The sequence below is a fragment of the Megalobrama amblycephala genome, linkage group LG20 (genome assembly GCF_018812025.1).
Source record: "Megalobrama amblycephala isolate DHTTF-2021 linkage group LG20, ASM1881202v1, whole genome shotgun sequence".
Classification (NCBI taxonomy): Eukaryota; Metazoa; Chordata; class Actinopteri; order Cypriniformes; family Xenocyprididae; genus Megalobrama; species Megalobrama amblycephala.
The window spans coordinates 4,920,955-4,935,441 of NC_063063.1; the positions used below are offsets into that span (position 1 = coordinate 4,920,955).

At 35.6% G+C, this 14,487-nt stretch overlaps 1 protein-coding gene across 2 annotated transcripts in view; it reads left to right on the forward strand.

Moving 5' to 3' along the window:
* The first annotated feature begins 4,104 nt into the window (after positions 1-4,104).
* prrt2 (proline-rich transmembrane protein 2) overlaps positions 4,105-14,487 on the forward strand; it is an 11,084-nt gene continuing 701 nt past the window's right edge. The window contains exons 1-5 of one of the 2 annotated variants that reach the window (XM_048171067.1): positions 4,105-4,391; positions 5,174-5,459; positions 8,922-9,232; positions 10,294-10,423; positions 13,360-14,487. The exon at positions 13,360-14,487 is cut by the window's right edge and continues 701 nt beyond it. In XM_048171067.1, the coding sequence (XP_048027024.1) occupies positions 5,231-5,459; positions 8,922-9,232; positions 10,294-10,423; positions 13,360-13,376 (687 nt within the window). In that variant the 5' untranslated portion in view covers positions 4,105-4,391; positions 5,174-5,230 and the 3' untranslated portion in view covers positions 13,377-14,487. Of the gene's footprint in view, positions 4,392-4,425; positions 5,083-5,173; positions 5,460-8,921; positions 9,233-10,293; positions 10,424-13,359 lie in introns of those variants that run through there. The other variant, XM_048171066.1, reaches the window with a different exon arrangement.

The following is a 14,487-nucleotide window of genomic DNA, read 5'->3' on the forward strand; positions in this document are numbered from 1 at the left end:
GAACTCTTGTTATTCAACTATGCCAAGATAAATTAAATTTTTAATTCTAGGGCACCTTTAACAAATCTGCAGAGGCTTCACGCCCATTTGGAGCTTAGACTATTTTTAATCCAAATGGACTTTGAATGCAACTTCCAAAAGATGTAAAATGTTTTTAGTTTTGATAAATCACCCTTTGCTGGAAGTTTGATTGACAGGTGATCTGACCAATCATAAAGCCGAATCCACCATTTTGTCCAACAAACAAACCAAACAGGAGAGTTCGTAGATTAACATCAGTGGACTTGAACTGTCTTTCTGCGGTTGAAACGGCATACCTTGTGATGTTCGTTCAAGGGTCAATTATGCTCCAAAATTATAAAATGAAGCTAAAATGTCATTTAGCCCATGTGCCAAGGAGTTTTTGCATGCGGGTGGTTGGGAGAATCTGTCCAAAATGTTACAATATGTTGTCAACACAACCAAAGGGTTTTAGTATTAATATGACAAACATTATATATCGATTTAAATGTCAACATTATGTGAAAATGACTTGCTGATTGGCCGAACACGACACGTAGGTGCAGATTCACAAAATGCGAGATAAAGTGCAGTTTAGCCTTACGGTGTCCAGTTTGGATGGTTCAAATTAATCTGGTTCTATAAAGAATATGTGGAACACTGAATCAATGCAGGGTTTATAATAATATTCTGAAATAGGACAAGTATAAAGGCTTTAATGAATGAATGAGTTCATAATTCAAAAATATTATTACAGTAAAAGCTGAAATAAAGCTTTATTTTAAATGTTACTTTTATCTGGGGGTTTTTCCCCCCATGAAATATAGTGTTCAACTGCAGGGCTGAGTCTCCAGGAGCTCCAGAAGTATGTTAATCCTAATTTTGGGCAATATATTGTCTTATAACTTAAACCTATGAAACATATTTCTGTAAAAAGTAACTGTCAAACTGGTTTGGTGTTTTGTGTAATTATATTCATACATTTTTAAGATTAGACTTACATGGCCACATACTTTTTAAGGACTCTGTATATCCTTGACTTGTCATTCAGTATTTGCATTTTGCTAATGTAAATGCGTTGTTGGTGAGTGGATGTGTCTGCACATGTCTGCCTGCAGCAGCAGCTGCTGAGGGCCTGCAGTCAACACTGCTTATTTATTACTCAGACTCACAATCCTTTAACCAGCTTGACATCCTTGCGGCAGACCAGACCGGCCAATCGCAGAACCGCATGATATAAGACCAGTGCGCAGCTACACTTTCATGTTTCCACTGTAATGTTTGTAACCCTTTTTAACAAGAAGAAAAGAAAATTGACTATGCTTCACCCACATATGAAACGAATTTACAAAGGGTCAATTATTTCAAGTAAAATCTTTCACTAATCTATTTTTGGAAACTTGCTTTTTAGGGTTACATTTCAGACTGCAGTGTTCATTTTATGTATTTATAAATCACTGAGTTATATAAATTAACTGCATAATGTTCATATTTTGTGGAACTGCTTATGTTGATCACTGTAAAAAGTACAATTTACAGTATTTGGTGACAACATTTCAGGGATTACAGGATGGATTCTGGATTTTACCATTCATAACTGTATATCTTTAACTGATATAATATTAATATACCAAACTACTTAAAGGGTTAGTTCACCCAAAATGAAAATGATGTCATTAATGACTCACCCTCATGTCGTTCCAAACCCGTAAGACCTCCGTTCATCTTCGGAACACAGTTTAAGATATTTTAGATTTAGTCCGAGAGCTTTCTGTCCCTCCATTGAAAATGTATGTACGGTATACTGTCCATGTCCAGAAAGGTAATAAAAACATCATCAAAGTAGTCCATGTGACATCAGTGGGTTTTTGAAGCATCGAAAATACATTTTGGTCCAAAAATAACAAAAACTACGACTTTATTCAGCATTGTCTTCTCTTCCGGGTCTGTTGTATATCCGCTTTCACTCCACAGTGACGCTGCTTCTTCTTCTTTCCTGTTTTACGGCAGTTGGCATCCAGCTTATTGGTGCATTACCCCCCCCTTCTGCTCCGGACAGTGACACTGATGACGTGTTATCTAGTGCGCCCAAGCTTCGTTTACAGTCTGAGGGAGACGCACGCTGTATTCAAGCTATTCTACATTGTTTATATTTTGGTATTGCTATATTTTTTAAAATGGTGCGTAAGTGTGCCTGTCGCGGATGTCCTAATCGCGTCACTGTCCGGAGCAGAAGGGGGCGATGGAAGAGACCCGGAAGAGAATGCAATGCTGAATAAAGTCGTAGTTTTTGTTATTTTTGGACCAAAATGTATTTTAGATGCTTCAAAAACTTCTAACTAACCCACTGATGTCACATGGACTACTTTGATGATGTTTTTATTACCTTTCTGGACATGGACAGTCTACCGTACATACATTTTCAATGGAGGGACAGAAAGCTCTCGGACTAAATCTAAAATATCTTAAACTGTGTTCCGAAGATGAACGGAGGTCTTACGGGTTTGGAACGACATGAGGGAGAGTCATTAATGACATAATTTTCATTTTTGGGTGAACTAACCCTTTAAATCTGCATAAACTCTAAAATTATTGGAATATTTCATATCCAAAATTTTTTTACTGCATTTCACAGTAGTTACAAATATCGTGAAATATATTTACCTTGGCAATAACTTATATTGTAAAATATTGATTTGTTAAAAAAAAGTATTAAAATATATGACTATACATTTACATGCATATACATTTAAATATATATTACTATACATTTACATACAAGAAAAAAACAAGTACAGTAAAATATGGTGCAGAGAACATAAAGGATTACATGTATTTTAGTTCAGAAATGTGTTATAAGTTCTTTGAATCTTCAAGGAGCCAGTTTTCACTGTAAATTAATAATAAAAAAAAATTTGCTAAACTTTAAACTAAAACTAAAGTTTTTTTGTATTTTTCAGTTGCAAAAGAACAATTTTAACAGTATTTCACAGTACAGTTAAGTATATTGCAAAATATATTTAACAATATACTTCCCTATTCAAGCTTTATTTCAGATTTACTTTAATAATATTTTTGAATTATGAACTCATTCATTAAAGCCTTTATACTTGTCCTATTTCAGAATATTATTATAAACCCTGCATTGATTCAGTGTTCCACATATTCTTTATAGAACCAGATTAATTTAAACCATCCAAACTGGACACCGTAAGGCTAAACTGCACTTTATCTCTGCTTTTGGAAGCCGTAAGTTGAATAGGGAAGGCGTAGGACATACGGCGTAAGTGTTTTGTAGAATACGGAAAGCGGAAGCACGTGCAAGGCGACAATTTGTGTTTATAAAGCATATCAGTTGTATTTTTTTTCTTGCGTTTCGCAAGATAAGACCTCTTATTCCTCGTCTGGTATCATTTAAAGCCCTTTGAAGCTGCACTGAAACTGTAATTTTGACCTTCAACCGTTTGGTGCCCATTGAAGTCTAAGGAGAATAATCCTGGAATGTTTTCATAAAAACCTTAATTTCTTTTCGACTGAAGAAAGAAAGACATGAACATCTTGGATGACATGGGAGTGAGTAAATTATCAGAAAATTTTTATTTAAAAGTGGACTAATCCTTTAAGGTTGAACCACTGTAGTCACGTTGTCATTTTAACAATGTCTTTAGCTACTACTTTTCTGGACCTTGAATGTGGTAGCCTAAAACATTGCTTTCTATGGGGGATAAATAAAACAAAAAACCTGTTGGATTTCATCAAAAATATCTTAATTTTTGTTCCAAAGATGAACAAAGGTTTTACGGGTTTGGAACGACATGAGGCTGAGTACTTTTTTTTTTTTTTTTTAAATTACAGTGTATTTCTTTTTGGGGTTACGGTTTACGTTGCAGTGTTCATGAATCTTTGTTTTACATTAGTACTGCCTACTAATGAACTGCGAAGCCTATTTATCTTGTGGAAATTCTTGTTAATTGTAGTATGTAGCGAGGGCACTCTAATAAAACCTATGATTATGCGACTATAGCCTATAATCAGCCTGCATAATAAGTGTGTCACTGTCACTCATCCACTAGTTTTTTTCCCCCCCCATCCCAGGGTTTTCCAGTGCGCGCAGTTCATGTAGTTTACTCATTTCACGCCGTTTTACTCTCCTCCCGTTTCCTCCTCCCGTCCAGTGAGTGTGAGCCTGCAGACCTGAGCGCATCCCCGCCGAGACGACACTACCGCGGCACTTCACGCGCTGTTTTTCTTTTAATGTGCAGAACGAGCTTTAAATTCCACATTGGAATATCGAATTGTGATTAGAATCGCGCTCGCGAGTGTTTATGCAGATGGACTAACCGCGTACGTGCGACTCCAATCGCACACTGGCTTGAACCGCGCGGTGTGAGGTAGGTGTTTATTTATGCTATATATGTTTGTTATGTGTACAAACCAACGTTTGTATGCTTTGTCATTTTCTGTAGGGCACACAGAAAACAAATTAATTAAAAAACAAAGGGTTTCCCCAACCTGGATAGGTAAATTGTTCCTGTGTTATTGGATGGATGAGGACAAAGAAGAGCTTTCTAATGTTTAATACATTGTCCATCGTTATTTATTCATCTTTATATTCGTCATTGTAGCGTGTATATGAACTGTGGACTCAATTATATTAACACTCTTGTTTTTTTTGTTTTTTTTTACACTCTCTTTCCCTTTCTCTCTCTCTATCCCTCCATATGTCTTCTATTTTCCCCACGGCTTTGTCTATTTGCCCTCATGTTCTCCGCGCATGTGTTCTTCAGAGCATCCAGTGATTATTTTCACTAACACCATATGTTCCCACAGTATTTACTGTGAATTTTTACAATTTCATGACCTACATTTCTAGGTTAAGGGGTTAAAATGAGATAAACAATAATTAACAATTAAAATGAACTATTAACTAAACATTATGACTGAGAGAATAAGGAAAACTATATTTTAACAAAGCAAACAAGGCGTTTTTGTGGGGAAAAAAATAGCACTCGGATGCTGGAATCTGAAGGATGTGATTTGAAGTCAGATGATGTGTGTGTTGATGACACCATGTGCCGGAGTGTGAGTTTGCATCTCATCATGCTTTTCCGTGCTGATGTTAATGGGATTCGTCACATAAATCTTGTTTCTCACCATTTTTCTCTGGTTTTAGCCACACCATCTGAACATCAACTCAACACTGGCCACCTTTGCAACCTCGGTTGTCTCTATGGAAACAGAGTACCATCAGGCGTCATTGGGCTCTCTGGTTTGTACCCAAGACGAGGAGGCGATGAGCTGCCAGATCCCGGGCCCTGTTACATATCAGCCGGGGACCACCGGAGCGGGATCGGACTCCTTCCCGTGTCTGCGCCCCCTCTCTCTCCCCCAGCAGTCCAATGAAGAGGCACGATGCTCTGGAGAGGTCATTGTTAAGGTCAAGGACAAAGCAGAGAGTGGTAATTCATCATTTCATCAATAATATGTCTTTTTGGGAGGGTTTTGTGAAGGAGGGGGGATAAGAATAATTGATATGAAAGCATCTGCCTTGTCTCCAGGAAGAACACATTGGGGACTTTCAGGTCCTGCTATGCCAATCACACTACAGTGATTTGCATACAGCAATCAGTATAATGACTTAAAAATGGCGTGTAATTAAGCAGGCGAACAACTGAGATGATGTGAGCGTTTTCTGAGCTCAAAAACTGCAGGTACAAAAAGACAAAAAAAAAAGAGGGAAAATGAGAACTACAAAGATTTTTTTTAAATCCCAATTGAAATTAACATTTGTTTTCTAATCATATATATTCTTTCTACGATACCATAACATAAAAAATAAATAAATAAACATATGACATGTTGTCAGTTTATGTCAAGGACTTAAACTGAATATCTGTTACATATAAAGCCAAATCAGTGTTATTTTACTATTATATACTATAGCATTTATTCATATTTTTAATTAGCATTTATTTTAATAATTTCAGTCTTCATTTTCAGATCTATAGTCTCAAATATTGGCCTACTTTAAAATCAAACTATCGTAGCAGTGTAATTTTAATGACGTCATCGGTCGACATGATGCCGGTGAATTGCAGAGCTGGTGCAAACATATCCACATCGCTATGATCAGATGCTTTCTTAACTGCTGTTTTCTCACCGCTGTCATTCTTTGTTATGTGTTTATTTCGTTATTGAGAGAAAAGCGTGCAGCACATATTTACATATAGTTAAAAGTATATCTCTGCAAAGGTATTTCCAACTTCTTTTTTACTTCTAAGCAAAGAATGAAAAAGAACTTGCGGCGTGAGTATATTGGGGCCTTGAATCACGTTCAGTTTCTTGTACGTGTTATGTGAGCATGAGCAGTGAGATGCTGACTGCAGTCGCTAATAACATGGTTTTCTGAATTATAAAGGCCCTTTAAAGGGTTAGTTCACCCAAAAATGAAGGGTTAATAAAGGCCTTCTGAAGTGAAGCGATAGGTTTTTGTAAGAAAAATATCCATATTTAAAACTTTATAAACTAAAATAACTAGTTTCCGGCAGATGGCAAGTCGACTTGCACCAAAAGAGTAACTTCTGAGGCGATGTATCTTCTGAATCTTGTTTTCGACTTCTAATTCGTGACCGGTGTTTTGTTTTGCTCTCTCCTCTGCACTTCCGCGTTCGCCACGCATAGTGACAGGGGTCACTCTTTCACCGTGACGCGACTTGAGTATGGCCGTTTGCCAGAAGCTAGTTTTATAGTTTAAAAAGTTTTAAATATGGATATTTTTCTTACAAAAACCCATCGATTTACTTCAGAAGTTTTTTTATTAACCCCCTGGAGCCGTATGGGTTATATTTATGATGGATGAATGGATGGAAATCCAATGCCTCATTCACTACCATTATAAAGCATGGAAGAGCCAGGACATTTATATTATATTTTTATTATATATTTCTGTTTAGCTTTTTAATTTTGGTAAATTGGACTTCAACTTCAACATAATTTATTTCAGTAAGTTGCTAAGGCAACATTTCTAATTTTCTTTAAGTTTTACATTTTTCTTTTTTTTTATCAACAAAAATGATTATTTTATTACTCTTAGTTAACAATAAGAACACTGAACCAGATCAATTTCAAAAACAAAAGTAGCTGTAAATTCAAGATATAACATCCCTGTTTCAGGTCTAGGAGTTGTTGGGGTGTGTTTTCTTCACATTCAGATTTTTTTGAGCTGACTAGTTGTTTGTTTTTAAATCGAAAACCATTTAATTAACTACGCATTCACAAAAACTCGATTCTAAGTCAGCTAATAGAGATATCTGACAGCTACAGGTCACTACAGTGGCACTAAAACCATAAATAGACAGGCCTAGAATAGAATATTATGTTACGCAACCTATCAAAAAGAGCAATTACACTACAGGCGTACTTTCTGTCCCCACTCCCCACATTTTAAATCTGGGGCATTTTTATTTATTATTTATTTTTTTAATCATATGTGCTCTAAACCCTGGTTTCTGATCCTGGTTATACAAGAGAAATATATGATGCATAATTTTAGGATTGAATAAGCAAATAGCTTTTAAAAAGCAAAAATAAAAGCTAAAAGTGAAAATGATTAATTCAGAGCACACTTCCCAGCAGCTCTGTTAGAGGAGTAGTTTGCTGCGCTGTAAATCCGATCATTGTAAATAATGCACAATCTCTTCTGAGTGGCGTTTCTTTGTTGACAGAGCGATCGAGGCCGAGAGCTGGCAGTGGTCAAGCACAACTCATCTCCACTGTTTTGATGTTTATTGTGGCCTGGTGATGCCCTGATGAGTTCATTTGAGGTTAAGACCGACATGGCAATTTTTTTATTTCCCTTCTTTTAACAGTCGCTGAGCCTATCGTAAATACACTTAATTAAATTAAAGTTGTGCATCCTAATTAAAACTGCCAACGGGGCTTCCTGGCAGGAGGGGCTGAAAGGCATGACAGAGATTAGTGAATTAATTGCATTGGTGGCCATTTAATTAAAGTTGTTTTCAAGAGCACGGCATCCTGGGTTTCTATCATCATCACATTTGGAGGAAAACATGGTGAGGCAAACAATAATGATAACAGACAGTTGCAAAAAAAGAGAATGATGGACTCTCTTAATGATCGTTTGAATGAATGTGCACGCATTATATAAAAAGATTGTCCTATTATACACTACCAATCAAAAGATTGGAGTCAATAAGTTTTTTGTGATTAATTATTATTAGTGCTCTATAATTATTAATAATGGTTCTTATTATTAACAATGTTATAAAACAATGTTTGCTGTTAAATATTTTTGTGGAATCCATGCTACATTTTGTTTCAGGATTCTTTGATGAATAGAAAGTTCAAAAGAACAGCATTTGTTTGAAATGGAAATCTTTTGTAACATTATAAATGTATTTAATATCACTTTTGTTCATTTTAATGCATACTTGCTGAATATTAGTATTACTTCGAATGGTAGTAGATCATGGTTTCCACAAAAAAATATTAAGCAGCACTACTGTTTTCAACATTGATAATAATCAGGAATGTTTCTTAAACAGCAAATCATCATATTAGAATGATTTCTGAAGGATCATGTGACACTGAAGACTGGAGTAATGATGCTGAAAATTCAGCTTTGATCACAGGAATAAATTACATTTTATATTACATTTAAATAAAAAATAGTCCTTTTAAATTGTAATAATATTTCACAATATTGCTGTTTTTACTGTATTTCTAATCAAATAAATGCAGCCTTGGTGAGCAGAAGAGACATATTTCAAAAAATATTTTTGACCAGTATGTATTCTCTAAAATGGATAGATTAGTTCCTTTGTATCATCATGGGATCAAGTAATAAAATGACCAGTTTTAGTATTTTTGTTTTCTTACACCGCTCCTCTTTCTTTTGGCAGTTGATGGGATTTGTTCTTCCCCAAACGATGCCTTTGCATCCAAACCAATTCTCTCCTCTCCTCCTCGCCGGCATCATTCTCTTCCTCATTCGCACCATCCACATGTGGGCCGCACCCGGATGGGCAGCCGCTCCAGCTCCATCGCCTACACAGCGTTCTCCCCGCGGCCCTCTATTTCACGCCATTCTAGTATCGCCACCAACCCCCCTATGGACCGCTCCAAACCCAAAGACTACCTCATCCTCGCTGTCATCGCTTGCTTCTGCCCTGTCTGGCCAATCAACATTGTGGGATTTGTTTACTCCATCATGGTATGTAGAACTGGGGCCTTTTGGTTAATCCTGCAGGATGTCATTTGTGTCCCTCATATACTTAATTTTAACAATGAATTATGAATGAATAATGAATAATTTTTTAAAAATGTTTAAACAAATATTTATTTTAAAAAGTAAACATTTTTAAATTTTTATTAATATTAACATTTCCCTAAACATCAAGAAAAAATCCTATTTTATTTTATTTTATTTTATTTTATTTTATTTTATTTTATTTTATTTTATTTTATTTTATTTTATTTTATTTTATTTTATTTTATTTTATTTTATTTTATTTCAGGTCTTTCCCCAGCCATATGTTTCCAAAGTCTCCTTATTTATTAGCAAATATACACATTTTAGTAATAATAAAAAAAATACAGTATATGGAGTTGCTAGCATTTTGTCTTTATTCATTTTTAGGTTTCAGTAGCTGTGTATCAACCCTGTTACCATCATATTTTCCATTTTAAAGTTTAAACTATTCCATAAATAAATTTTAAAAATATATATTATGGCGTCAGCATGCTTTCAAGTCATTATATTTAATGTTTTGTTACATTTTTTCAGTATGGAGAAATCTTAAAACGTCAACCCTGTTACCATGATTTTGTATAGTAAACAACTGACAATTGGAGTATTATTTATGTATTATTATTGTTATTGGATATTTACTGAAATATCATTTTGTAAAACTTGATCACAAGACTTGTAATGTCAATCCAGTTACCGTCAACCCTGTTACTTTTCTAGAGGAATAATTATATTCTAATACATATTCAGTTTTAATCATTTTGTTTGAGATGGTATTGACATTCAAACACATTATATGTCCAATAGAAATCTAATCTTACAAGACTTTATCTAAAAATTACTTTATCAAAAAGGTAAAGGCACCCGCTTCATTACATGATCCCTTTAATAATATCAAATGGAGATGCAAAATGATTATTTTTCCCTCGGTATACCAGACTGAATTTTTCATTGCGTGCTTGTTGAATATGTAAGATGATTCAGACTTTAATGGAACCTCAGATCTCGCTGTCATGTTCTCTTAGTCCCGGAACAGTCTGGAGCAGGGGAACATAGACGGAGCGAGACGCTTGGGTCGCGTGGCGAAGCTGCTTTCTGTGGTCTCGCTGGTGGGAGGAGCGCTCATCATTGTAGCATGCGCCGTGAATCTGTCAAGTAAGCGATCTCTAACCTCTTCACTCGTGCCTCGTGGGACTGTATCCACTTCATAGTCACGCACACTCACTCAACATGAAATAAGCTCCTCAATGCTGGAAATACATGCATTCTATCTCAGAACGGATTACTCTATTCATAGGACATTTTAGTAGGTCAAAAACCAGAGAATCCTTTGTGGCTAGAGATTTTTTTCTTGTTGTTCTTTTGAAGTGTTTAAATACTTCCACTTTTTCCCAGTGGACATTTACCTTTATGCTTTAATGTTGGGAATATTTCTACAAAGCTGTAGGTGATTACAAGACTTTTACAGTTAACGCTGATTATTTGAAATCACTTGAATAATGAATGATATTAGGTAGACAAGGTAGATGTAAAGTCACTGTTGCAAACACCGATGGAAACAAACAGAATCCAATCTAATCTCTCCCTCATATTTAACGTCAGTGAAACAGCACTCGACACAACCCATTTACTTCCACTATGATGTATTTCAGAGTGAACAGGATATTCAGTTAAAAAAAAATAGGACGGGGTTGGGCTCAATACAATGAGAATTGATTGGACTATGAAGAGTGAAAAGACAAGAAAAGACATAGAAAAGACAAATGACGTCAATGAAAAGTAACAAAGAAAGCTCAGGCGATTTTTTTTAAATTATATTTTAGTTTTATATACAATATATATATATATATATATATATATATATATATATATATATATATATATATATATAAAAATATACAGTGCTCAGTGTAAATGAGTACACCTTCTTTGAAAAGTAACATTTTAAACAATATCTCAATGAACACAAAAACTATTTCTAAAATGTTGACAAGACTAAGTTTAATATAACATCTGTTTATCTTATAACATGAATGAAAGGTTAATTATATAACTTGGAGAACAAAAATTTCAGTTTTACTCACATTAGGGTGATTCAAAAACGAGTACACCCCACAACAAAAACTACTACATCTAGTACTTTGTATGGCCTCCATGATTTTTAATGACAGCACCAAGTCTTCAAGGCATGGAATGAACAAGTTGGCGACATTTTGCAGCATCTATCTTTTTCCATTCTTCAAGAATGACCTCTTTTAGAGACTGGATGCTGGATGGAGAGTGATGCTCAACTTCAGTCTCTTCAGAATTCCCCATAGATGTTCGATTGGGTTCAGATCAGGAGCCACTGAATCACTTTCACCCTGTTCTTCTTCAGAAATCCAACAGTGGCCTTAGACATGTGTTTAGGATCATTGTCATGTTGGAAAAGTGCACGACGATCAAGGGCACGGAGTGATGGTAGCATCTTCTCTTTCAGTATAGAGCAGTACATCTGTGAATTCATGATGCCATCAATGAAATGCAGCTCCCCGACACCAGCAGCACTCATGCGGCTCCACATAAGGACACTGCCACCACCATGTTTCACTGTAGGCACCATGCATTTTTCTTTGTATTCCTCACCTTTGCGACGCCATACAGTTTTGAAGCCATCAGTTCCAAAAACATGTATCTTGGTCTCATCACTCCAGATCCCCAGTAGTCTTCATCTTTGTCAGCATTGGCCTTGGCAAACTCTAGGTAGGCTTTTTTGTGCCTGGGCTTTAGGAGAGGCTTCTTTCGTGGACGGCACCCATACATGCCATTCCTCTGCAGTGTACGCCGCATTGTGTCACGGGAAATAGTCACTGCAGTTTGGCTTTCTACTTCTTTAGATAACTGCAGTGAACTTGCATGCCGATTTTCTTCAACCCTTCTCATCAGAAGACGCTCCTGTCGAGGTGTTAACTTCCGTGGACGACCTGGACGTCTCTGTGAGATGGTTGCAGTTCCATCTTTTTAAAATTTTTGTACCACTTTTGCTAAAGTATTCTGACTGATAAGTAAAGCTTTGCTGATCTTCTTGTAGCTTCACCTTTCTGGTGTAAAGAAATTATTTTCTTTCTCAGGTCTTGTGACATTTCTCTTCCATGTTGTGCCATTGCTGACAGCATGAAATGTGAAGGGGATTTAACACCCTTTTATAGTCAGCTGTCTGCTGGACACCTGTGTAATACATAAGTGGTTGAATTCTTGTTAAATTAGACATTTGTAGTCTAAAATTTAGCTTTGCTCCAAAAACTTTCAGTGGGGTGTACTCATTTTTGCATCACCCTAATTTGAGTAAAACTGAAAATTTTGTTCTCTAAGTTATATTATTAACTTTTCTTTCATGTTATAAGTTAAACAGATGTTTTATTAAACTTAGTCTTGTCAACATTTTAGAAATTGTTTTTGTGTTCAATGAGATATTGTTTAAAATGTTACATTTCAAAGGGGGTGTACTCATTTACGCTGAACACTGAGCATATTTAAAAACTTATAAAAGTTGTTCCTCTGAACTTTCTATTCATCAAAGCATCCAGGCAAAAATATATTTACACAAAAATATGAAGCAGCACAACTGTCAACATTGATAATTTAAAGAATTGTTTTGAGCAGCAAATCAGCATATTAGAATGATTTCTGAAGGATCATGTGACACTGAAGACTGGAGTGATGATGCTGAAAATTCAGCTTTGATCACAGAAATAAATTACATTTTAAAATATATTAAAATAGAAAACACTTATTTTAAATTGCAATAATTTTTAACAATTTTACTGCATTTTTGATCAAATAACATTGCAACATTGGTGAACATAAATGACTTGTTTCAAAAACATTAAAAGATAACATTTGTACTGTATACATTTTTAGTGAAAGAAAAGCTTTAAAAATCCTTTAATACTCTTTAAAAAGCATGCATGCAATTTCAGAGTGAGTAGAGCTGGAGTCTAGACAAAAAAAAGCTCAGAAGAGATGAGATAATCAGAGTGCAGTGTAATGATTTGTGTTGTTTTTTTATATATATATTAAAATTAATAACATGATTTATTTGTGATTTTCAGTTAATATAAAATCCTGAGTGCGGTGAGCGTGCCTGGAATTCAGCTTCGCATCAGACCACTGACCCGAACACCACGGCCCATTTGTCTCGCCCCACTGCTGCTGTGACGGCAATCCTATCTCAGAGAGCAATCGATTATCAAATGCCTTTGCTCTCTGAAAGAACCCTTGGTAATCTGCACCAACATGCCACCCTTCAAACAGACGGAGCGGGGTACTTCCACTGAAGTCTCACACGTAACTGAGATCATTTGCTCAGAGGTTGCTGGAGCACTTCATGGGTAACAGCTCTCTCACCTTAACATGAACAAATACGGCTCACATTCTGTAAAGACTTGGCTGTACCACTCACACGCTGTCATAGAGGAGAATTGCTGGTGAAACAAAAGTATTTTTCCTTCTCCAGAAGCAGAAAACAAGCCAAATCAATATACAGACGTGGGTTTGTCTGATTATTCCCTTCCAGTATCCAATGAGAGTAACACGCCAATTGCGCTGAAGATTTTACTGTGGCTCACTTGTGATGAAGTGGACGTCGTCAGTCGTGAGAAAGCTCGCGTATAATCGGAGTCGTGATCACATCCTTATGTCAGAGACACACTTGATTCACTGTCGGCAACATTTGTTCTGTTTTCAAGACCTCATTTATGAGAAGATCACCTGTGAGTGAAGAGGAGAAATATCTTAGTAAAAAGAGTTATCTTTATTATATCAATGTCATTTTATACTGTAAATGAGAACTTTTAAAAAGGTGAGGAGAACGTTTTGATTTATTTTCCGACTTCATACATTTAAATCATGATCCATTTTAATTATTGTTTATTATTTCATTTCACTTTATCAAATGACAATCAAACCTTTTTTTTTGTCATTTCACCAAGAAACTTTGACTGTTCTTGAACATGACTTTTGTTTAGTCATGCATTGACAAAATGTAGCTAATAATAATAATGTTTTGGAAAAACCAAAATTATAATTTCCAACCATCCTCACCCCTTTTGATAAAGCAATATGCAAGCACTCACAGGCAAGATAGATTTTCATCACATGGTAAAAGTGTTTCTGGAAATGATAATCTTTATAAAAACACACCGTGTCTGCTGCAAACCTTTGTATTGAACTGTGTTGTT